This window comes from Physcomitrium patens, chromosome 18, assembly GCF_059467195.1.
Source record: "Physcomitrium patens ecotype Gransden chromosome 18, ASM5946719v1, whole genome shotgun sequence".
Lineage (NCBI taxonomy): Eukaryota > Viridiplantae > Streptophyta > Bryopsida > Funariales > Funariaceae > Physcomitrium > Physcomitrium patens.
Window position 1 is genome coordinate 5,712,301 of NC_143427.1, and position 25,004 is coordinate 5,737,304.

General features: G+C 45.3%; 2 protein-coding genes and 1 long non-coding RNA gene across 6 annotated transcripts; 2 read left to right on the forward strand and 1 right to left on the reverse strand.

Moving 5' to 3' along the window:
* Nucleotides 1-2,387: 2,387 nt before the first annotated feature.
* LOC149987442 (uncharacterized) lies at nucleotides 2,388-3,282 on the reverse strand. Its single transcript, XR_016498364.1, has 2 exons — nucleotides 3,141-3,282; nucleotides 2,388-3,045 (listed from the first exon to the last, which is right to left on the reverse strand). It is a non-coding gene; the product is annotated as an uncharacterized LOC149987442 (long non-coding RNA).
* A 6,420-nt stretch (nucleotides 3,283-9,702) lies between these two features.
* Nucleotides 9,703-18,123, forward strand: LOC112295236 (uncharacterized). 4 transcript variants are annotated; one of them, XM_073540816.2, is made up of 12 exons: nucleotides 9,703-9,965; nucleotides 12,801-12,867; nucleotides 12,970-13,150; nucleotides 13,314-13,763; nucleotides 13,910-14,780; nucleotides 14,962-15,174; nucleotides 15,506-15,583; nucleotides 15,705-15,784; nucleotides 15,911-16,152; nucleotides 16,314-16,889; nucleotides 16,993-17,056; nucleotides 17,191-18,123. In XM_073540816.2, the coding sequence occupies exons 3-12, from the start codon at nucleotides 13,067-13,069 to the stop codon at nucleotides 17,341-17,343; spliced, it is 2,811 nt and encodes a 936-aa protein (XP_073396917.2). In that variant the 5' UTR covers nucleotides 9,703-9,965; nucleotides 12,801-12,867; nucleotides 12,970-13,066; the 3' UTR covers nucleotides 17,344-18,123. The 4 variants fall into 4 exon arrangements, with proteins under 4 accessions (XP_073396917.2, XP_024402291.2, XP_024402293.2 ...); XM_024546523.3 differs by having other exon boundaries at nucleotides 12,801-12,831; XM_024546525.3 differs by having other exon boundaries at nucleotides 12,801-12,831; nucleotides 14,962-15,063.
* A 2,728-nt stretch (nucleotides 18,124-20,851) lies between these two features.
* Nucleotides 20,852-24,690, forward strand: LOC112295237 (protein FMP32, mitochondrial). The gene is made up of 8 exons (XM_024546527.3): nucleotides 20,852-21,468; nucleotides 21,971-22,102; nucleotides 22,523-22,582; nucleotides 22,844-22,920; nucleotides 23,182-23,238; nucleotides 23,491-23,557; nucleotides 23,970-24,033; nucleotides 24,242-24,690. Exons 1-8 carry the CDS (start codon nucleotides 21,175-21,177, stop codon nucleotides 24,295-24,297), a joined length of 807 nt encoding a protein of 268 aa, XP_024402295.1. The 5' UTR covers nucleotides 20,852-21,174; the 3' UTR covers nucleotides 24,298-24,690.
* Nucleotides 24,691-25,004: the final 314 nt, after the last annotated feature.

Sequence of the window (25,004 nt, forward strand, 5' to 3'; positions counted from 1 at the left end):
TTGCAAAAGACAACCAACAATTGTAAGGTCAACAATAGAGGCGGAGTTTATGGTACTAAGCCATGGTGCAATGAAGGCAATGTAGCTAAGACAACTTTTGGAAGACATTGGAGATGTGCAAATGGAAGCAACTTCAATGAAGTGTGACAACCAAGGATGTCTTGCATTTGCAAAGAATCCAAAGCATCATTCAAGGACCAAGCACATTGACATTTAACATTACTTCATAAAACAGAAGATTGAAATGGGAGTCATTGATATGAAATATTGTGTAATAGAAGACATGCTTATTATTTTGTTGAAAAAGACATTAGTAAAGGATAGACACCACATGTTGACAAATACATTAGGAATGAAAGTCTTTTGACCAATAGCAAAGTGGGAGTGTTGAAGTAAAAATGAAAGAAGAATAAGTTACCTTACAGAGGATATTACCTTAGATAAGTTGCTAATGGTCAAAGGATTGACTCTTAGTGTATAGAAAGGGCATCCTATAGATATAGGACGATGTCAAGGACCAAGAGTCAAAGTCAAGAGGATAATGTATGAACTAGGAAATATCCAAAGACTAAGTAAGAGTAATTAGTATTTGGCATAGCATACCTTTGTGGTTAGTAAGATGCCAAAGGATCCAAGGACCATAGGATATCCTCAAGATATGTTAGATACCAAAGGATTCTAAGACCTAGGATCATGTGTGTAAAAGTCAAAGAGTGGAAGTTATCTTATAGGACAGCAATCATAACTTATAAGTATTGGATGTTGGAAGTGAGAGACATCTTACTCCATATTCTCTTTGTGTGCAACCTTGCTCATGCTATGTGTTGTGACTTCAAAGTTCTATTTCTTCAATAGGGTGGAAGGATTCCGCGGCGCTTTGGATTGCTCTGTATTTAAGGGTGTTGAGTTGTAGTCACAGCAGCAACTCAGGAATGATCCCCATCTTCCTTGAGTCGCATAGGAATGATCCCCATCTTCCTTGAGCGGGATACCACTGGATTCTCCCCTGTCACTGCCGCAAAGCTGCCTAGACTTGTGCAGGACATTACCCACAAAGCCTTCCTTGTCGAACACATCTCCCTTTTGTACAACGAAACGCTTCAAAGGAAGATTGCACCTCCCTCTCCTGTCCTGGCAATCTCTGTGTAACTGTGTAGCTGCCGCATCCTGCGGTCGCATTGCCTGAGCCATCTCCATTACCACGCAGTGCTATCGGATCCCCCTCGAAACTGGACATTTACGTGAAGGCAGTCTGATGGAGTGGAGCAACGTCCCTCCAGCAAAACGAGTATCACTGCAACTTGTGTGTTGCGATCTGTTGACCTCGCTGTGACTTCAGATGCGTGGGAATTTAGTCACTTTGAATCACAGAACTTTGCTCTGAGTCCCCCCCCCCCCAACTTATGATGTGTCTTTCGTGGACTATTCCATAGGAATTATCCTCCCCCTGATTCGTGCGTTGTATCCTTCTAATGATTACCCAATATGCAACTCAGGTAATATGTCGTTACGAGTTGAGAGTGGTCTCCGAATTACCACGGAGCACAGAGAAGGCATGATCCGGGAATGGTTCAACCACACTGCAAGAGCGTATTGGAATCTCTCCAGGTATACGTCAGAACCGCCCTGTGGGAGTTTCTACTAAATATGGATTGTGGAAGACAGTGGCTGGCGAAGGGGATGGAATGGTTTGCGCTAGGTTCTTCAGGTGTGCAACTGACTCTGAAACCTGCTCATGGAGTGAAAATAGGACCAACAGATCAGGTGGGTCCGGGCCAGCAGAGCTACGACGACGCAGTTTAGAAAGAGAACAGGTCCATGAGAAGCCCGACAGCAGCGCTCTACATATTTGTATTTATGTAAACATGTGAGACATCAATGAAAAACATGGTCGGTGTCACAATTTAGTCACAAAAATATTTTAGAAAAAACAAAAATTTGATTGTTCAGAGGTAAGCCTCCCCCATTTAATCACACAGCCACGTCATCTCTTTTTTCCCTCTTTTTAATTTCTAGTTCTCCGTCACTCTGAATTCACCTCTTGAAACCATTTATTAAATAGTGGCTCTCCCTGGATCTTCCAAGCAACGCTTTTCACAGGAGCACGGGTGATTTGCAACTAATGACAATCAATTACACGCAACGCAAACGCAACGCAGGCCACCAGTAGAAGTTACAGAAGCCTCGGGGAATGGCTGTTCCAATCATTGATCTTCGGTCAATGCACGACCAGGAAGACTTTTGTAACAAGCATCTCACTTTGTCTCCACTATCTGAGTTTGGAATGTGCTATAATCCTAGCGAATTTCTGCTGGTAGTGTGGATGTGAGAGTGAGAGCGTCCGAAGAAGATGGCAGGACGAGGAATGTACACAACACGGCACAGCGTAGAAGAAGGGATGAAAGAGGAGCCTCCCCACGTGCTCACATGGAGGATGTTGCCATCGTGACCTCGTTGTGGATTAACATTGGTGGAAGAAGTTGGAAAGGTGGCCGAGCGATATCAAACCCCTCTCAAAACTCCATCACATGTACATCACCTTTTGGTACATAATCAATCCACCCCCAACTGCAATTGTCCACCTCCAAGTTCCCCAAAGTGCAGAATTCCCGAGCTTTTCCTGTAGCCTACACGAACGAAACCTCGGCCCTGTGTAAACAGACACACGTGAGCGAATCACAGTGAAGGATAATTTACAACCCATTTGTGTTTGAGTACCGTTTTGGATAAATAAATTTTTCCTCCTCCGTTACCCGCGTCAGTCCATCCACAAAAAGTTCGCTGCGCCAGCTTCTTCTTCCTCTTCGCCTTCTTCTGTACTTGAAACCATGCGGACGTTGCTTCCGGCGTGAGCAAGATGTGTCAGTGTCAGTCACATTCCACTGGAGAGTTGTGCATCACCTCAGGCGTTCTGGTTTTGTGGATGAACCTGTGGTATTGTCTTCAAGCACCGCTTATTGCCATAGGATTCCTGTTTACCTTGCAAGAACGCCGCTCGCAAGAGGAGGAATATGCTGGTTGATGGTGGGACAACTTGGCCAAATTCTGCACAGGAATCAAGCTTGCAGAATTATGAGTATTCGAAGAAGGAAACTTCTGTGCAGAGAAACACAAAAAACTGCCTACCTTTCATTTATTACCTTTTTATTTATTGATCACTGATTGTGGTTACACTGCGTCACCTTCGTTACCATCTTCAAACTGGAATGGGCACACAAGAATTTTGGGGAACATGTGATGTTGAAGGCATCCTTTACGGGAAACAAGTGAAATAGATCGGAGCGGCGTTAAAAAGGACGCCAACCTAGCTTCGTTCCCTCTCTTCACCCGTGGGGTTTACATATTTGCGGTATCTCAACAACGAACCATTGATTGCCGCGTGTAGATCCTGATGTGGCATGCAATCAGAAACACAGAAATCACGCGGCAGGTGCCCAACGCCAACACACGGAAACAACCTCACAACACAATTCGTATAGTTCTGTGGATGCCGTGAAAGTGGGCAGTGGAGATGAGTCACTGCGAATCACAGATTGGAGGACAAAAGTAAATTCTGGGATTAGGACCATAAAATAGGATTATGTGATCACAAGCCTATTTCGACGAGAACCACAATTTTCACACCCAGCCAAATCACCGTCTAAATGATCGCTTCATTACAATATAGTCTCAAACCTCAAAACAAAACAGAAAAGACAAACTAAATGCAAAATAAACTCATTTTGGTTTGTTCGTCGCATAATTTGTGAAAAACCTCACGAGAGGATTTCATCATGAGAAAAAAATAAATGTGCATCTTTAAAGATGTCACTTCCTGTGAAATACAAGTCTTTTGACACAGCTGGATTTGAAATGTATATATATATATATATATATATATATATATGTGAATAATTTGAAATTTTGTGGCAAATTCTATGTGTGAAGGTTGTTGATTTTCCATGAAAAAATCACAGAGAATGAGCCTCTTCTAGGATTGTTATTCATATTTTACCAAGATAATTGTTAGCATGTCCACAAAGCTGGTCATAATACTTTCATACAAGGTATATATATATATATATATATATATATAGTAGACTCATTTTTTGGTTATTTGAATTAAAGTTACCTCCCATACATCCTAAAAAATTTAAGCCTAGTGGTTTACATCTATAACTTTAAAGGTTTGTATTAAGACCTATTGTTTTATTATACCTACATGCACAAAGTTGGGGACATATATCTATGTATATATTCACATTTTTGCATCTCAAAGCATACAACTGGGCATGAGTAATGAAAGCCTGAAATTTGCCACAAGAAATGGCAAGGAGATAACAGGATTGAGAAAAACCCAAGTCTAATTTTCTTTGCATTTAACAAAGAAGCAGTCAAATTAGATGGCTTGCTTTTAGTGAAGGGCGCCTTGGTTGGGGCTCAGGGTGCACAATAGTCATCTTTCCTCTCCCTCATTGGGGGAGGGGAGAAGGACGCCTCTTGATGAGGATCAACTCACAACAAGTTTCTTTCTTTCTTTTAAGAACATACTCGTGGCTCTTTATCTTCCCGCATTGTGGGAATCCTATCATTTAATGTTATGGATGGTTTCATTGTTTGTGTCCAATCTCAATGTGGTTGGATTGGCCTTCCTTGCTTTTCAGTCTGTGAAGTTGTGGTCCTCCAGAGCCTTCTCTCTGTCAGCACAATCATAGGCCAATCCACAAAAGCTGTTCCCACCTACCCAAGCTTGGGCCGTTTCTTCCGAAATGGAGATGGGATAAGATTTTGTTCCCACAGTATGATGCCCAGCTCCATTCACTCACTCACTCAGACACACACACAGCAAGAGTAGTTGATCACAGAACACAATGTACATGTTCAACTTTCTTTGTCTTTTGAAAGATTTTATCTCCCTTCTCTTTCTGGCCTTGGGGAGGCATGAACCCCATTCTGAACTTTTCTTCCAGTTGTTGTTTCCCCCCTTCCCTCCCTTTGCATTCCAAAGTCAAGTCGCACTTCCAGGAGGGTGACTCCACCATGGCGACCTTCTGACCTTCACGCAACGCGGTTCCAAGTGCCGCTTCCTCAATGGTGGAGCGGTGATAGAGGATCGTTCCCACGACCGGCCCCGCGCCTGAAGAGCCGCCCGCAGGAAAAGGGTTGTCAGGAGGGAGGGGCTCGCTTTCAGAGGGACAGGATTTTCCTGTAAGACCGTGGCCGCATGTATCTTGTGTGGCGGTTGGTGCATTTCACACGCCTAATAGCGCGGATTTAGGTGGAGAGGCCTGGAAATGCTTCCCTTTGGCCGTGGTTGGACAGCGTTCCTCGTTTGGGAGATTGTGCCCATACGCTCCCAATTCAATTCGCATCCAGAGTGTGTGTGAATTATGATTGGTTTTCCAGACATTTGACCCCATAAGAAGTATGCAACAGATATGACAGGATTGTCAAGGGTGAAGAGTAAGTTTAATGGACTGATGCGTTCTGTTTGAAAGAATTCTGAAATTCCAAAATTCACACTTACCACAAAAATTGTAACTATTGATTTTCCTCCCATCGATCATGGAAAGATTAATATTGAGTGGTGGAACTTTTATTTCAAAAAAATTTATACATAAAATTGGAAGTGTGTACTGTTAAGAATATATGTGCTTTATCTAAAATAATCTAAGTAAATCCAATTTAATTTATATATCAAAAATTAAATACACGCTGTATAGCATTTTCGGCTTTTATATAGATATTATTTGAAAATTTTAAAATAATGCTAAAATATTTAGAATTATCAAAGTATCCTAGTTGGATTTAGAAATCTTTGGACCTAGTAAATTGACTTTCAATCACACATACTTGTGGATCACTTGTGAAGAATTCATGACATATTTTGTCATATTTGGCAAGAAGCTATTTCAAGTTATTACCTCAATTGCCAATTTTGTGGTTTGCATATGGAGCTCACAATTAGATTAAGACTTCTTGTTTAATTGGAATAGCAAGTGGTCCCACCCCACATGTTAATATATAGAGGAAAAAATTGACACTCATATTGATATTCATTGTGCTTTATATCACCCACAAAAGCCAAAATCAATTCTTTGAAGTTTATGGAAATATCATCAAGCACATAATATTTAGAATTGAGCCACCTCTCTTTCATTCAAATTAACATTAAACTCTTGGAAATTAGGTCTTTAGAAATCCTTCACTTGGAAGTGAGTTATTTTTGCTATAACCTTACTCTTTCAATTTAAAAGTTTTTGGAAGATCTGGTTCTTGTTAAGGAGGCTTTGTCTATGGACTATTTGGATTTAGAGGAACATACATTTAAAAAAAAAATGAAGTATAGTGTAAACTCCAATCTAAAAGCCTAATTTAATCTAAACAACAAGGTCTAAATGAATATGGACAAATTTGTTGAAATTTTATCAAAAAAAATAGTGATAAAACATCCAAACACATGAGACTACATTAGTCAAGAGATGGGATAAATCATGGATAATAAAACACATACTAAGATCTAGAGATGACAAGTTAATTAAATGGGACTTTAGAGAATCTTAATGCAGTGTGATTTTACACAAATGTATAAATGAATTAGCTTTAGCAAATATTCTTTCTTGTTAATACTCTTAGCTCTCCCTTTGGGTATATAAAATCAAGTAGTTTGATGTACTTTTATCACCTCAATGATGCATTAGGTATTCCTTGGTTTTTGTTTAGAAAAAAAGAAACTAAAAAACACACTCTTTGGACTCATTTGGAAACACATAGTGAGTGCCATGAACTTGGTTCATCTTGCATCACACATGATGCCAGAAGCTACACTTTTAGCAAACTTCACACAAAGCAAAGGTTGTGGAAGACAAATGGGACCCAAAGAACAAAGAACTCAACTTCAGAACTCATGGGAGAGGGGGGTGAAAACAACAAATAAGCCAACAGATCCACTCCCATCCTATTTTCATGAATGTCATACATTGGTGCTGTGGGAATTTGGGTACTTTCCATGGATGGACAGTTGGTTCCAAGAAATAACATTCATCCATATCTGATTTGAAATATACTTCATTGAACAACTTCAAGGAAGTGATGTTGTGCTGTATTAGTCTTGCATCCCTTTGCTCAGTGCTTTGCAATCTTAAGATTCACTTTGACTTTGTTTTATGTTCCATATTTTCATTTTACTACCCTGGCCATTTGAAATGGTTGCAGTTAGAATGATTAGAGCATGGAACATTTTCAAGTATGCCAGTATTCTGGTAGCATTTGCAACTGTTAATTTTGCACAATTTTAAGTTTTTTGTTTGTATACTTATGATTTGGTTTTTTTGCTTAGGATTAGAAAGTATGGATTCTCATTTTTGTTGAAAGAAGGAGAATTTAGCTCTATTGTTGTCCATGGTACCAGAGCCGAATTTGTGATACATGAGCTGTCAATATAATGTCAATCAGTTAATTCACTTAATTATATATATTATGTACGCTTGCCCATAAACTTTAATAATTTTACTGACCATAATCATCAAGATTTTTTGAAATTGTAATTCATGATATAATTGCCAATAAAAAGATAAGAAGAGAAAAGAAAAGAAAAGAAAAAACAAAGCAAAGCGTATCACTCATAAAATTTAACATTTTGGATAAAGGATGAAACTGTGACATTGAGTCTTTCTGAATGACATGTATACAAATACATATACATGCACCAAATTCAATGAAAGAATGTACAATTAAATGACAACATTCCTGCTCCTGTTAGTTCAAACCTAAACATAGTAAACACGATGATTGACAATTACCAAATAAAATCTAAAATTGTGTTTTATATATGAATGATTACTACATCATTGATCTAGTGTTTGTAGCTTTCTGAACATAATAAGTATTTATTGTTATTTGAGGTTATGTTTCTATTTAAAACTTGAATTAACTTCTTTCACATAGGCTCTGGCAAACAAAACTTGGAGTGTCGAAAGGGGCCTCCTTTATCCAATCAAACAGGATTGATACAATAAGATTGGGTGATGTTCCTGTCATATACGTAACATGCATCAACCATGAGCCATTGAAAGTAATAGGATTGTTGTTACTCTCTAAAAAGATTGGTGACATTCCTTACCAGTGAAATTGGCCTACTAGTAAAATGTGGACAGACTTGTTGTGGAGGATCATATTCATTTCCCATATTCGACTAAAGAGATAACTATCCATATAGCGGTAATTTAGTTAATTGGAGATATACCCATTGTTTTTATTGAGAAGTTACCTAGTGTCAGCGCATAGGACGGCATGTGATTCGGGATTTGGAAGAGGTGCCTAATGTGCTGGGGGGGGGGGGGTGAACCGCGCGCGGGCGGGGGTGATACCTCCAAATGAGGATGTCGTCAACCTGATCTCCGCTTTCGTGAATTTCACGATGGAGTCTTGTATTCGGGGCATCTTTGAAGTCGGGGTTCGGCTTCAATGCTCACTTGGAAGTCGAATCTGAAGGGCATGTTCTACATGGCAACCTCCTCACTCCAGGCGTCTTCGCACAATGATTAACGACCTTTTCAAGCTTTATGACACAGCATGAATTGTTCCCGTGGGCTTCATTGGGACATTCTGTTCAATTTGGATGTTTGGTCAAAATCATCCGTCCATTTTGTGCAAAAAAAGCTAGATTCCGTGTTCTTCTAAAGCTGCACTCTGAATCCATGCATTCATAATATCAAATACATATTACGAAGTAATGAATTATACGACTTATCGATTTCTTGTTTCATTCATTTTACATAGCACCACATGATATCATCGCAACCCGGTGAAAACTTGTACTGCAATATTATTTATGGAATCATTCATGGTAATCAAAAGCATCCAGAATAATGAGTTGAATTGTGAGAACCTTGCTATTCGAGAGTAAAGCATTAAGTGTGACAAACTATTGTGTAATGGTACCAGAATCATAGTAAAAGCAGGAAAAAAAAAAAAAGAAAAAAAAAAGAAAAAAAAAGGGAAAAGGAATATTAACCGGAGAAGAGAGAAAAAAAAATTCTAATCCACTTCGATTTTAATTGGGAGTAGTAAAACCCTACCAAAACCCTAGAGAGGAATCAGGCTTATTAAAAAATAAAAATAAAAATAAAGAAAGGAAAACCGTAGTGACCCGGCAAAGCTAAAGGAAAACTAAAAAAGAAAAGAAAAGAAAAGAAAAGAGACAGAACAAGGAAAAAAGAAGAATGAGGTGACAATGGCACACACTCCTACAAGGAAACATACTCCACACGACACGCAAATTGCTGTGCACCACTTCGCCTCTTTTCAGCAATTCTTGTTTTCACCTACGTCATCCGCTTTTCATTATTCACCTCGTGAGCTCCCGCAGAGTGCGCAAGATCAGCTGCAGTGAAGAAGGGCACGGAGCTGAGGTGAAGCACATGGTTGGTGGTGGTGGGGGGGTGGGGAAGGGTCCGGTCAGCTGCCCGGCGGGCAGTGACCCCTGGTCGTCGTCCCCCAGGTGCGCTTTTTCTTTCCATGAGAGCTCATTCGTGACACTGGGCACCCCACCACTCCACAGCCACCCACTCTCCTGGCACCCAAACCCCGCCCACGACCCGCGCTGCCCCTCCCTCCATCCCCCCGTATACCCCGGGTATGGCTGCCGGCCGGGCAGATGGCAACGCGGGCTGACCGGGTGGCCCGTGCGACGTCGTGGTACTTGGGAAGGGATGTTGCTTTCGTCGTCTCTCCTGACGGACTCGTTTTCTGCTTCTTCGCTCCCCCTCTCTCGTCCCATGACTTGCATGCTGTGTGTGTCTGCGTTTGAGACTGGGCTTACCTTTCTCCATTCTCCTTTGGAACCTCTGGGCGTTGCTTCTCCAATTCGTTGGCGCCGGTGAGGTGTTGGTTGCGCGCGGGTTGGTGTACCAAGGTGCGGCTTCGATCGGGGCATTTGCGTCCCTGTGTTGGGCGTGCATCTTGCAATCGGTGGCGTGTTCAAGGTGTGGACTCGACTCTGGGAAGGGTTTGGGAATTGAATGGGGTGGCGGTGTTGTCGGGGTTTTTGATGTGATTTGGCGCGGGAAGGCGATGGTGGGAGGTTGGGAGGGCGGGTGCGGGTGGAAGGGAGGACCGGTTTGTGGGATTGAGTGTGGGCGCGTTGGTTGTGAGAGGCCGGGGTGGAGGGAGGGTAATTTTGATGGTGGAGAGCTAAGAGTTGTGGCGAAGGTAGGGATGAAGTGGATGTTGGGAGGGAGTGTGAGGTAGGTGCGAGGAGCGTGGGAGAGGGATGATTGAGATCGGGTGTATGGTGGGGCGATTGATGGTAGGAGCGTGGTGGGTGGTGGTGGACATGGAAGGAGTCGAGTGTGGGGCAGTTGAGTGGGAAGATGGGGGAGGAATTGTTGTTGTGGATGCGGGATGAGAAGAGGGTGTTGGATTCGGGGAGTGGTGTAGAGGGATGCATTGTGTGGGAGGAGTGGAGTGCGTCGTAGGAGTTTGAGATGGAAGCGAGGAGTGGAGAAGAAGTGGTGGTGGAGAAGTAGTATGATTGGGTTGGGTTAGGAGGGGAGGGTGGCCGTGAAGTTGAAGGTTGAAGGTCGAAGGTTGAGGGGTTAGGGGCGTGATTGAGTGGTGATCGTTAGGAACAAGAGTTCTTGGCAGTGGTTTCTTTAAATTGTTTGAAAGAAATCATGACCGAGTAGTTATGTGGAAATAGAGGTTTAAGAGCATTACTGCTTTTCGGTTTGTACTGAATGTAGCTGATTCTGATTATTTCATTATGATACCAGAGGTGTCGCTTAGGCTTGGCACGATTTCGTTTGTTATGTTCCTGGGCGGGCGTCGCTCGTTGCTACAGGATCCTGCTTGTTATGCAGTCTACTGATCCGTAAATGCTGGATCTCTTTTTAGTTTATTATGTTTTATTTGATTTTCAAGGAAGTTATTTTGTATGTGTTAGACTTCGTCTCGTGACTATCAGTCAATGTCCTTTTCTACGCCCCTGAATTTCGGACGCGTCCATGTACGTTGTTGTAACGGGCCCTGCGATGTTGAATATGGAGCGGGTAGTTCAAGGTGTGTTCTGATGCAATGATGATAGTTTTTGTTGTGTATTTGTTTGTTGTATTCGCTGTTTACTCTCTCGCGACTTTCGAGCTAGGATACTAAGAGCCAAGTTATGGTTGAGGTTGTAGATCGCGGCGAGTCTTCCGTTAGGACGAAAGGTTATCAGAGCAGGGTTAAGAATTGTTCTTCGTGGAGAGCTTAAGTGGTTTGATCAGTTTTTTTGTTTTGTTTTTGTTTTTGTTTTTGTTTTTTTTTGGTCTTCTCTTCTTCTTCTTCTTCTTCTTTCCATGTTCTTTCTTTCTATCGCAGTTAGAGGGCACGTCTTTGCCTCAGGGAATTTTGGTCTTGGATGACACACCTATTTACTTTTCGTGGTTCGAGTGACGCTAATGCTGTGTATGCTTCTCGCTGCCCTATTGTCACGAAACATAGAATCCCTGCGCTGTTTGTCTATTTTATTAGTACTATATCTGTTCAGTTTCAGTTTTAGTTTTAGGTTGTGTCACACTGTAGAAAATGTCCAAGTACCTGCATCGTTGTTCGCTGTGTACTAGCAATGCATGTTGAAGTCGTTTGTTAGGCTCTGGCAGAGCGTGATGGTTTCATTTTATAGAGGGGGCAACCTTGGAAGTCGTCTGTACAGGGGCTTTCAGTTAAGTTCCTCCGGATCCACTTAGCATTACTTCGGTTTCATCGCTTTCCGTCGTTTTGCACCTTTTGTTGAGACGAGTGCATATTTCGATTCTTTGATTGGTGGAAGGGACGGGCCGTTTATCTGGAGTAATGAGTGCAGAAACATCCTTGCGTCCTGTCCACTTATCATGGATATTACATTTTCTAGTTCACACTGTTACTCCGAGTACTTAATATTCGGTTAATCTTTGCCGTGACGTGCACATCGTCTTAGCAACTAGTTGGTTTTCTTGATAACGGGGTTGTTGATTAGTAAGAGGGGCCAATTTTGTATATGAACGTTAACGTAGTTTGTAACGAACTGGCTAGCGTTTTAGCACGGTTGTGAGTCACCATGAGTGTAATTTTACAAGCTCATGTTGATTTAATAATCGATATCTCTACTATACCATATACACGCTTGTCAGGAGATGATCGAGGACTTCGCCTCAAATCCCCGGTCGTAGATGTTTGAAGGATAACGCTGTACTCCAAAAAAAAGCATGGTGCGGTAATCCAACATGGAGGACAACTGCTTAAATCTCCTGTCTGATGACCGTAAGACTCCATGTCGTTCTGGTGCAAAACAATGAGCTTCTCGATGTAACTTCAATAATTTTTCTGTGTCGGTGACACCATTAGGGACGTCGTCTAGGTTTGACCTTACGACTTGTCATTGTCACACTGCGAATCTACCTGAAGTATGTGTGTGAGTGTGCTGTCGGTCTAACCCCCATTGAATTCTGATTGGGACCAGTTGAAATGCCTAAGCACGATTTCTGTTGCTAGTACATATAATGCTTGAGGTGAGATTAATACAATCACATTAGTGTGACTTAAGTCGTTGCGAACACCATCTACGAGACAAAGTTCGATCTGTTGCCAGAAAGAGGCACACAGACCTATCTGCCACCATAACAGTTAAGATTAAACAGCGTCTCGTACTTTTTAAAGCTGACTTGTGATGACCGCCTTTGCAATAGATTTTCTAACCCGCCAAATTGACCTTGTTAAAAGTTTAGACAGAGTCTATCAACAAATTGCCATTCGTGAATGATGCAATTCGTAACTAAAATACACCTCGGTGGTCCTGACAGGTGAAATATATTCACTCATGACATCAGACAAGTACGGCCTGATCCGAACCATCGCGCCAACGTGCATGCAAGTGAAATTCAGAATTTCTACTCTAGCAACAGCACAACCGCAATTACCACAGAAATATCCAACACATCGCTCAATTTTTAACTCTACCTTGATATGCAGGATTATCCAATCGAGGCGCAAATAATACTTTATATCATCCTCAACAATCTCAACAAGTTGCTCAAATGGTTTCTCAATAAAGGCAACGTGAGCAAGGATGGAGGCTCGGATTCGAAGAGTTGGTGGCGGTTTTCCCGGATACGAAGGCCCTACGCTTCCGCGTGGTCTGCGGTCGCAGCGGGTACGATGTCTGCCCTGGCATGAATGCAATGAGTCCAGCATCGGTATGTAGACGCCTCGGCGATTGCAGCGTAATTGTGTCGCAGGAGCTGAGATTTCCTTGCATGAATCTGGCGAATGGTTTCTCATTCCTCTAACGTGATGCACGTGTGACTGAGGTGCAGGGGCGATCAGGCGATGCCGCGAAGGGGCATGGCGTGAACCTGGCTCGCACTGGAGTGTTCGAACTGCTGGCGACGGTGGCAGGCCAGATACTGCAAGACGCGAGAAGCGACGATCCGAACGGCGCGAAGCAGGGTGATGGCGAAGGCGCGAGGGGCAAGTCGCAGTCTGGGATGGATTCTCAGATATCAGGGCTGGACAGCGTGAAAGACTTCACGTCCGTGGACAAACCGCAGTCGAGTGGAAGCGGGAATGCGTATGCAGGGGGCGTGACGCATGTGAGCTCGGTGGACGAGGTGTCTGTCGAGGGCAGCAACGATGGTGAAAGCGCGAGCTGTGGGGCGCGGAGTCCAGCACAGGAAGAGGATCGGGGGGCGTTTGTGAAGGATGTGGCGGTGGACGAGGGCAGCGGAGCGGTTGTACATACGAAGGGGTCGGCGATGGAAGGCGTGGTAAGTGTGGCGGCGACGATGTTGGTTGAGGATGGGATGTGGGTGGTGGAGGGTGGGGAGTGTAGGGTGCGGTAGATGCGTGTTTTGAGGTGAGCGATGTGCAGTGGATGCGGAATGCTGATGGTGAAGTTGGCGGAGGATTGCAGGTGATGGCGCCTGTGTGTGATAGTGACATGTCGAGTACGCAGGCTGGAGGCGAAGTGGGGTCGCCCCGCTGCGGTGTGAAGGAGATGGTGCAAGTTTCGGGAACGTATGGCGGAAGCAGAGAGGTGGAGCGGTATTCTACGGAGGAGGTTGGCGCAGCTGCGACGAGCGAGGGGATGGCGTGCGACACAGCAGCGGAGGAAAGGACGCACGCAGCGGTGGAGGTGGTGGGAGAAGAGATGGTGGTGGTGGAAGCGGGCGTGGGCGTGAAGCAGGCGTCATCGAAGTCGGAAGCGGTGGTGAGTGAGGCGCTGGTGTGCTCGAAGTCGATGGAGGCAGAGGGGGTGTGCGGTCCGATGGACGGAGGTGGTTGCGAGGGGTGGAAGAGGTCGGCGACGTCGGTTGCGGAGATGCAGATGCAGTGCAAGATGTCGGAGAGCGAAGAGTACGGGGAGTCGGCGGAGGTGATGGAGGAAGGCGAGGAAGGGATGGAGGATGACGATGCGGGGAGCATGGAGGTGGAGGTGGAGGTGGAGGAGAGGAAGGTGGTGGTGTCGGGGAAGAGCAAAGGGAGGGGGGGTTCGTGCGGGAGGTTGGCGGTGGCAAGTCCAGGGGTGGCGGAGTGCAAGAGCAGTCGGCCGATGGTGAGGAGGGTGATGAGCAGAGTGGAGGGGAAGTTTTACAAGAAGGAGCACGGGTATGGGACGTCGCAGCGCGTTCACCCGGAGACAATGACGACGAAGCTAGAATCGTACAGCAGGAGCTTGAAGGTGCGGAGGGCCGTGAAGGTTGCGAAGCGCAACCACGTGGGCGGGACGAGGGCGAAACGGCAGCATGCGGAGATGGAGTCGACGGATTCGGGGTGCAGCGAAGGTAGGAGGAATGCGTGGCGTGATGGTGGGGATGTTGGGGAGGGAGAGTTGTTATGGGGGTGGGCAGGATGCGGTGATTGTGTGGGGGCGTGCTGATGGTTGGTACTGGACTTCTATGAGGCTTGCGTCCAGCAAGCTAAGGAGCTCTGTACTCAGCTGCGTGGTTGCGTGGTGGGGTGCAGATTGTGGATACGGGAAGAAGTCGTACTTGGGCGGGATGGGGGCATACACTCGACAGCGGACGACGCGAGGAGCGGCGAACAAGAGGAGGAAGGTTGCGGATGGTAGCCCCAAAACCGGTCCAGATTTGCATTTGAGCAGCAGTGATTTGATGGAGCTAGAATACGAGTGTGTAGGTGGTGAGCCTCCTGCGGCTGCAGCCAAGATACGCAGTGGTATGTATGCCTTGTTTGAGCTCGAGGGAGTGTGGTGGTAGGGGCGGTGTGGGGGTGTGGGTGTGGGTGTGGGAAGGGGGTAAAATGAGCGGGAAGGAGGTGGAGACGTGCGTGCGAGGAGGAGGGGGGAGGAGTTGGGGACGGGGTGAGGAGGCGTGGGTGAGCCGTGGTGGTTGTGGAGGGTAGGGTGGGATTGGTGAGTGGAGGTGATTAGGAGATGTTGGAGGGAGGGAGCGATGGGGTGGGCGGGAGTGTGGGGCGGCGATGGATGGTTGGGGGGGGGGGGTTGGGATGGGAGATTGATGGGATGTGTGGGTGCGCGTTTGTGCAGCAAAAGCAGCGAGCGTGGCGTCGTCGCCAACGTCGAGATCGGCGAAATTGGGTTCGAAGAAGTCAGCGGAGACACATGGTACGTGGGCGGAGGTGTGGTGCGTGAGAGTGATGTTGGAATGGTGTGAAGGGGGTGGGGAGGGTGAGTGTGATGGGAAGCGGAGGTAACGGGTTGGTGTGGTGTTGGGGGGATTGTGCAGTGAAGTTGAGCATAAAGTCGTTCACGGTGCCGGAGCTGTTCGTGGATCTGCCGGAGACGGCGAGCGTGGGGAGCCTGAAGGTAAGGGGCGGGAGTGGTGGCAATTTGATGGTGGGTGAGGTTGTTGCGGAGTGGGATCGGATTGAGGATGGGACGTGGTGCGAGTGGAGTGACGGTGGTTGTGTGGTTCGGTGCGGTGGTGTTCAGAGAGCGGTGATGGACGCAGCGATGAACTTGCTGGGAGGTGGGCTTCGAGTCCGAGTGCTGATGCAAGGGAAGAAGGTGCCGGACGAGGGCGCGACGCTGTCGCAGATCGGCATTTCGCGGGAGGCGAAGGCGGAGTCGGTGGGGTTCATGTTGGAGCCGAGCCCCGTGGTGACGTCGAGCTGCGGGACGGGAGAGGATCCTCTGCTGGTTTTGTCTCGAGCCGCGAATCAGCCGGCGCCGAGGTAGGCAGGAGTGATGGATTTTGGTGGGGCATGGGATGTTAGGGAGGGTTGGGGGTGTGCGGGCGGGTGGCAGCGGGAGCGAGAGAGAGAGAGAGAGAGAGAGAGAGAGGGGGGTAGAGGTAGAGACGGGTGATGATGAGGAGGCGTGTGGGTTGGCGCAGGTACCCGGTGTACGGAGTAGGCGGGGTGTCGGGAATGGGAGATGGAAGCGTTCGGTGCGCGATGAAGGGGCGGGCGAGCAAGTCGAGCGGGACGGTGGTGGACCCGGATCCATCGTACGTGCCGCCGTCGGCGTCGAGCGAGCAGGAAGGGTACGTGGAGGGGAGGCGAAGCGGGGTGGCGGTGTCGGTAAGCCCGGAGGAGTCGGTGAAAGGGTGCAACAAGCACGTGAGCGAGCGGATGGCGATCTCGGCTCATCCGACGCGGGTGGCTGCAGCGGGGGCTCTGGCGGCGATACGCGCACAGGCGGATGCGAGCAGGCGTGCGCGGAACGAGGTGGAATCGGGATGCACGTCGCCAGAGAGTTGCGGGCAGGACTCGGCGGTGGGTGGATCGGGGGCGATCATCTTGCATCCCGGCGTGAGCGGGGGGGAGAACGTGGGCGGGATGGCACTGGTGCCGCTGCGGAACAAGATAGCTCGCGCTCTGGACAACGGGAAGCGACGAGTGCGGCGTCCTTTCAGCGTGCAGGAGGTGGAGGCTCTGGTGCACGCAGTGGAGAAGCTGGGGACGGGCAGGTAAATGACGAAGGGGGGTGGTAGTGTTGGGGGGGGGGGTAGAGTGGAAAGAAGTGGATGATGCGATGAGGGAATGCTGACTGGTGGTGTGGTGTGGAAGCAGGTGGCGGGATGTGAAGTTGCGGGCATTCGAGCAAGCGAAGCACAGGACGTACGTGGATTTGAAGGTGCGTTGGTTGGGGTGGATGACGACGATATGGTGGTGACAGTTGCAAGGGGAGGGGTGGTGCGGTGTGGTAGTGGGTGAGGGAATGGGCGACGGGTGAACTGATGTGTTGTGATGGGGGTGGCGGATGTGCAGGACAAGTGGAAGACGTTGGTGCACACCGCTCGCATCGCGCCTCATCAGCGGAGAGGAGAACCGGTTCCTCAGGATCTACTAGACCGGGTGACCCGCGCACATGCGTTTTGGACTGCGCATGCAGCGAAGCAGCAGGCAGATCTGGACTCGTAGGTGGAAGGGCGAGGGGTGTGGGAGGAAGGCGGAGTGGGGCTGCGTGAGAGGATGGGATGGAAGGAATGGCGTGGAGGGTGGGGGTGGAGGATGTGCAGTGGGAGGCAACGGCGAGATTGGTGGGCGTGGGGGAGGAGGGGGCGCGGGGGTGGGATGTAAATTGTAAAGATGGAGGAGGTCAGGTGTGAATTTCTAGGTTTGCGCGTGTACGATCCATTGAAAAGCGTTTAGGAGTAGGTTAAGCTGGGAGCAGCGGTTATGTTCATTCTTCGTATGGCAAAGCCCAATAAGGGACACGCGAGTCTGGATGACTGGAGCGTGCGAAGGCGGGATGCGCGCGGGGGGCGTGCGCAAGGTAGGAGAGGAGGTGGGCACGGTGACGGATAAGAGACCGTGGGGGTGGTGTGTTGAGTAGGGGGGGGAGCAGGAGATGTTGGACGGGGAGGAGCTCAGGCGCGGGAGTACATAGTGAACGGCGGTTGGCATTCGCAGCGTAGATGGGTCCCCAATTTGATGCTGTTAAACTTGTACATGGATTGGCCCCGTAGGCGAGTAGCGTAGAGCGTAGGTTGTATGTTTGGACAGTGTAGACACCGAATTTGCCGACGTGACAAGACCGCACTGTAGCGTGGGAAGGGTCCACATTAGGCGCAGTTGAGGACAGGTGGGAGAAGAGGGAGGTGGGTGGGATCTGCGCAGTTTCTTGGCAGTTGTTGTACAGGGGTTGAACCTGAGTGATAACTTAAATCGAGCAATCCGTTGGTGCGCTCAGTTCGCAGACGTTTGTGTTGGGCGTGTGATGGTGAGTTGGTGTGGTAATTGGGTGGAGTATGGCGGAAGGTAGCAGGTTGAGACAGAGGAATGGGTAAGAGATGGTGTGTTGTGGAGTGTCGTGGATTGGGGAGTGATGTGTCTTTGTTTGGCACGATCTATGTCACTGGTGTCACGTAGAATGTAATGAACTCGTCATGCAGCTGTGTGGTAGTAATGTTGACTCTGTGTTCACGTGAACGATTGGCAAGATGACGGTTTTTCTTTCACTCTATTGTGGGAGTATGTGAAATGCAACAATGACCACGGTTGACATTAGGACAATTTGGGCCACATTTTTTTGCTTCTTCGGAAGCAAGTGGTTGCCGAGATTATGCAGGTTGGTCGCAAGAATGCAGGCGGATCATTTACTGATTGGTGGTCTGGCTTGAAGTTGCCTGGCTTTTTGTTTTAGTGACGGTTCTCCTTTTATCTATTGTGGGAGAATGTGAAATGCAACAATTTATACGGCTGACATAAGGACACCGTGGGTTACATTTTTTCGCTTCTTCGGAAGCAAGTGGTTGCCCAAATTATGCAGGTTGGTCGCAGGAACGCAGGCTGATTATTTACTTATTGGTGGTCTGGCTTGAAGTTGGGTGGCTTTTTATTTCAGTGCGCGGAAGTATAGTCAGAGGAGGGTCAAATTCTTATTGATGTGGTGTGACAGAGTTGATGCGTGGTCCCAAATTTACAATATAGTTTTGTGAACCAGATCATTGATTCGTACTTACCTCGGTGTGGTTGTAGTAATTTACGATTTTAGAGGTTAGTATTTGCCCTCTTCGTGTTATGATCGTAATTTGCAATCTTGGTTTTATGCAGCAAGTCCGGCTTTCTGTGTCATTCTTTGAATTTTTTCAACATGGGTTTGAAGGAGAAGTCTGTGAGCGTTGTGAACAGTGTAACGACAAAAAACACACAGTGATAAACTGGAATTATGGGAACAGCACGAAGATGATAGGCCGGTTATTGCGGCTGTCTTGTTGCTCGTGGGTCGGCTGTCCTAGTTTGTTGCCCGGTAATGTTGTCGTTTACATTCTAGGAATCATGAGCATGTGCACGTAATGTTTACTGCAATCGTTTCTGACCGTCCACAAAAATCGTGGAAAGAGGCAATATTAATTAAGTCCATCGTTCTCTTTAGCCTTCACATATTGGATGTCAGGTGTTTTGCTCTGGAACAAAGAAGTCTCCTGCTGTAGGTGTTCCTTGGCAAGCATATTTCACTTTTCCAGTTCTTTTGATTACGCTTTGGTAGAGGCCTTTTCAGCAGATCAGCCTTGCAAGCGTATCATTGGTTGGACCGATTTCAAGCAATTGTACGAACCTCTCATCCGTGCTTTCACCAAAGAATTAGTCACAAGACGGGACATCACAACTCGAAAGAATTACCTCTAGAATGTCGAAGATTCTCAAAAGAATTCATGATCATGCTAATTGAACATCAATTATCACCGCAGTGCAGGCAAAGTTTGGTTATGTTGGACCTCAACCATAGCGAAAGTGTGATGGAAATTACTTGAACCTCATGGCTTTCATTGCTTTCAGTCGTAGTGTCAGAAAATGATTCCTCTAATAAACGAACATGCAATTTCTACTCAGCTGAAGTTGGATGGTTACACTTCTTAAGTCAGCAATGAAGCGCATTGTAAACACCACAATATAAAACTAGTGAAATGATCAAGAATAAGATGAGAAACTTGACGAGATTTCTGTATTTGCAGTTAAAAAGTCTTTACAATTGTACTACATGATGAAAATCCTATCCTCAAATTTAAACTCAAATTGTTGTCTACTCCATTATTGGTGATGTGATTCATATCTTACACGCTCGAACATGAATATGCTGTCAAGCTGAATGATTCGTATGCAATGGGCAGCTAAAATCACAGGTCCACAACAGTTGCAGCATATTAGGTCTCCAACTATTTATTTTAAGTGCCGTGTAACAAAACCTTAAGCAAAGATCCTACCAAACCCGCACAAATTATGTTGGTTAGGTGCAGAACAGTTTTGTCACAAAATCCGGCCTTACGCGCTTGAGCATCACATTCAACCATCACACTATTTGCACACTGGATATGTTACTCTTCTGAGGCCGTTTAGATGTGATTTCACGGTTTATGAACTCCACTTAAGTAATATTGAATCCTGTGAAGGTGAACATACCAATTTGGTTCAAAACATGACTCCTATCACCTAGTGTCCCTACTAGTAGAATTGTCAAATCATCCGAACATGGACATAAAACACAAGACGACCGAATTCACGGTCTGTATCAGACCTATTGGAGAACGTTACACGGATAGACCGATCAAGCTGCAAAACCAACAATGGAATCTTTGCGTTGACTCATCTCGGAGACACAATTGTCGGTTCAAGTCTGTCGTAAATTAGAACTCTCTTTATTGTGTCTTGACTCAATCATTATTTTTCTTTGTCTGTATCGAGTTCTACTAAAAATAGAGTTAAACAACAGCGTCCTAAAGAACTTTTCCTAATAATGAAGAAGGATCTGTGAAGGCTCAGACGAAATCAAATCTGAGGTGGTCAATGCAACAGAAACACGGATTCCAGATTCAGTTTTAATCTCGAAGATCTCATACCCAGGTAATGTGTAGATGCGTAGGTACCCTGACTATGCGGACCTACCATATACCCGGGCTCACTGTGCTCATTTCTCTGGAATCACGGAGAGCAATGGGAGGCGAAATCCGTGGAATTCGGTCAGTTTGGTGCGGATGAGGACGGAGGTCATTAGTCGATCCGATCGTTTCATGTAGAAAATTTCATCTCATGGCTTGTGCTGTGTGGAGTGCCAGAAATTTCATGCGGAGTCGTTTGGTGTGGCTGAGGAGTGGGTCAATAGATCTGGTGATGAATTGTCATCGTTTTAGAGCCGAGGCAATGAGGTCTGATGTCGCGATGAAATTTGAGCATTTTGTTGTAGAAGGTGTCGGAAATTAAGAGAGATTGGTTTTATGATGGTTGCTTGATCGGATAGAGGCTCGTACCGCTATGGCACATGCGATCGGGAGGGCTGTGCGGCAGCAGGCGTCTCAACGGTCGGCCTTGAATTGGTCCGGAGAAGATGGATTAGCATGTGGCGTTTGTAGCAGTGTGACCAGGAGATTTATCTCGTCCCAACCGTATGCTGTCGACGTCAATAACGTTGGCGCTGTAATCGCACCTGCACCTAGTGTAGACGGGCCATTCTTTCCACGGGCATGGAGTCATGTCTATTCACAGAATGCTTCGCAAGCTGTGGTTCCCAAGGGCAAGAGGCTCTTTCTTGTGGATACCCTAGCTCTGGTAATGTCATCGCTTTCTTCTTAGTTAAGTTGATTTCTATGCTTGCTAGACTTGGTGCTGATCTTAGGTCGGGTTTTCAGGGTTTTTTGTTTTTTTTTGTTTTTTATAATTTTAATTTTAAAGTTACGTTGCCAATGAAATCATAGACATCATCAAGTCATTTTCCTCGTCTTGACTTGGCTTGGAAATTACTTTGTACTCTGGAAATAATTTGTGATCTGAACCTTTGCAAAGTTCTGGTTAACTTATATGTGTAAACTTGATGGAGGGTTGGTACTTGCAAATTCTAAACGGCTCGTCGCCGATTTTTTAATCATTTACTCCAATACCAGGGTTTTTTCACAGAGTTTCCTCATCTGAGGATGGATAGCTCAAGGACAAATAGAACTAGCTAGATCAGAAATTTTAAGGTCGTGCTTTTTGTCGCTTACCAAGGAGTGTGAAGAATCTAATCTCTCTCCTGAAATTGCATTAACTCAAGAAGACTGTTGTTTTTTTACAGGTGAGAAGGCTAGAGTCGCAGGGCATGACGCCAAAGCAGTCGGAAGCTATTACTGCGGTCATGACAGAGGTTCTGAATGATAGCCTGGAGAACGTAGGCCAGACGTTCACTTCGGTTTATGAAATGCAGCGAGTGAGTCTTATTCTGCTCCAGTGGCCTGTTCTTAGACGATGTATTGCAGCCTTTTCTGATGAGAAACTGTTTTGCAGGGTGGTAGTTTAGGTTGTCTCGTTTACTTTTAAGACCATTTTCTTGTTAGAAAGAGTTAGGCATATCCTCATTGTGAAATGTAGCGGAAACCAGGAAAAGAAATCATCTCTTCAGCTGCCTTAAGATCATCCAGCAATTCTGTTTGTCCTGGAGCTGAAATTGTCCTTTGGCTAATAGCTCCAGATTAGGTTTATCTTGCGTTTGGAATCTTCTTGCTTGAGAATTTGGCCTGTTCTGATCTCCTTGCAATCAGGTTTATTGTGAAACTTGATTGTAGGCTTTTGCGACTGGTATGTTTTTGACATTCGAGAACTGAAATCGCGGATATTTTTATTTGTGCAGAGTGAAATGGTAGCAGAAGCTGCTCTCTCAAAGTTCAAAGGACAAATGCAAAGCTCTCAGGTGTTTCTCCTTGTTACCAATACATAATTCTTTTTTTTCAGTAGTCTCTAATGGTTTTTTTCGAGATATTTTGGTCTTCACATTAAGCTGGAGTGGGTAAACTCATTAGTTTAGGGACAAACGTTGTTGGCATTAGCCGTTGTATTTTTGTGTAGAAGGTGTATAGCAGAATACATTCGTGTACTGAATGAATTTAGATGACGATTATCTGTTAATGTTTGTCTAACTGGATGTTGGGCTATGTGGAACCTTGTGATGTAGGATCATCACTTCGCCATGTTGCAGCAGGAGTTGGAGAGACTCCGCACTGACATCGACAAGATGCGCAATGAATCCAAGTATAAAGCAGTACTTCACTCATAGAATATGATGCAAATTATACTAATCTTGTCACAGTATTTTTACTTTCTGCTATAAACTTGTGGATGACTAAGTTTTAGTCCAAATTTTCTTTTATGAGATTGTTCTTTAGTTGTGATCTTCCAGCGCGTGGCTACGTAGTGGCAGATTTACTGAAGGAGAAGTTCTCTACTCTCTTTTGAGTTATTGAAGATGTGTCTATGTCTCATTATGAATATTTTTCACTCCTCTCCCTGCAGTTATGCGATTGATAAAGTAACTTCAGGACAACGATTGGATTTAAATCTAGAGAGGGGGTAAAGTACTTCTCTTTCGATACATGTTGCTGCGAAACTTTTCCCAGATTGTTACTACTGTAGGACTTGTAACTGCTGTGCCTAGTCGAAACAGCTCCCAATTTGGAGGATTGTTTTGGATTTAACAAATTTGTCAAGTCAGATAGCTGATTTTTCATGTAGTATCAGGTTTTGATTGATAGATTTTGAGCATTTTGTTACATATATTAGTATCGTGCACAAGCACCGGTTAACATACGTTTCTTCCTGCAGGCGGATTCGGGATGAACTTTCCACTCAATCTACAGAAACGTCTAATTTGACCAACAAGCTTGACAGAGTAAACTTCCGAGACGTGCTTTAATGCTTGTGCTTTCTTTCTAAGCCTTTGAGTAGTATAATCTGTGCTTGTAACCTTGTTCTTCCTGCTCAGTGTACTTTTTTAGCCCTTTTACACCTTAGTCGTTCCTCTCTACTAACCGATTCTGAACTAAAGTCCCTCATTGGTATTCGCTCTTGTTGCTCCTGCATTGATATTTCTGTTGTTCATGCTGTGCATGCCTGTCAATCTCTCTTTGCATATAGCTTTGGATCATTTCTTCAAGGTTCTTTAGTTCATTCGTTAATTGAAAAATGCTCAGGAATGCTTTTGTGCAATTGCATTTACGTATATTCAAATACACGCTAGCATTGGTAAAAGAATATTTTCAGTAGGTCTTCCTCAATTAATTGATTTCATGAATTTGGAACAGGAGATACATTCCTTAAAGACACAGCTTGAGGCAGCTAAGTTTGATGTCATCAAGTATTGCATAGGTATCGCCCCTTTTCCTTTAAGTTCCACTTTTACAGCGTACTTCTGAAAGTGTATTTGGAATATTTAGAGAACTTCAAGCCGTTAGTAGATTGTAATTCTCAACATCTAAGTCAGTGTATTTGTTTGAGTCATCACCACCCAGGTGGTTGTGCACATTCTACACAAAGTTTTCGGCTAATTTCTTATTTTCTTTGTGGTAATATTCAGGTACTATTGCATCAGTTACAGCTGTTGGTCTTGGAATGCTGCGGCTTATCATGTGAACGGCGCGTAACCTCTCATTGCCTTCAAGCAGAATTTACTTGATTATATTTCATTGACTTCCCTTCATATAATCTCTTTCTGTTAAAAGTACAACATCCTAGCACGAAGTGCTGGACACTTAAGATTTCATCATAGTATTCATCAAGTTGTATATTGCCGGGTTCCTACGTTGATTCTGCGAAATTTAATTTTTAACAATATGTGTTGCCATCTTGATTTGTCTACAATTGTGCACCTCCTTAAGCAATGCCAGTGCAGATGAAGAAGCGCAACGTATCGTCATAATCGTCAGATCTCGTAGCTTAGAATAGTTAGGAATATGTTCACATGTACACATTTGAATCTGGAGTTTGCCTGGCCAAATTTTCAACATGGAGTTATTTGGGCAGTAATTGGTTGGTCTCCAAGAAGTGCCCTTGTGCAGTGCTTCTCTACAGTTTTTTCTGCATTACATCTTCCTAATATGGAATAGCTTTAAGCCATAATTATAAAGGATATTGTAGTAATGCAATCATTTCATTTGAATAACTCCATGGTTGATGTTATAATGTTCAATGCATTTTTAGTAACAAACTTAATGTTAGCAATTAACAAATGGTTCAATGCATTTTAAATTTTTTAGTGCAATTTTATAACTGCAATGATGCTTGTGGTTTGTTGCTCCTAATCAATTCTCTTGAATTTCTTGAATTTTTTTAGTGCATGT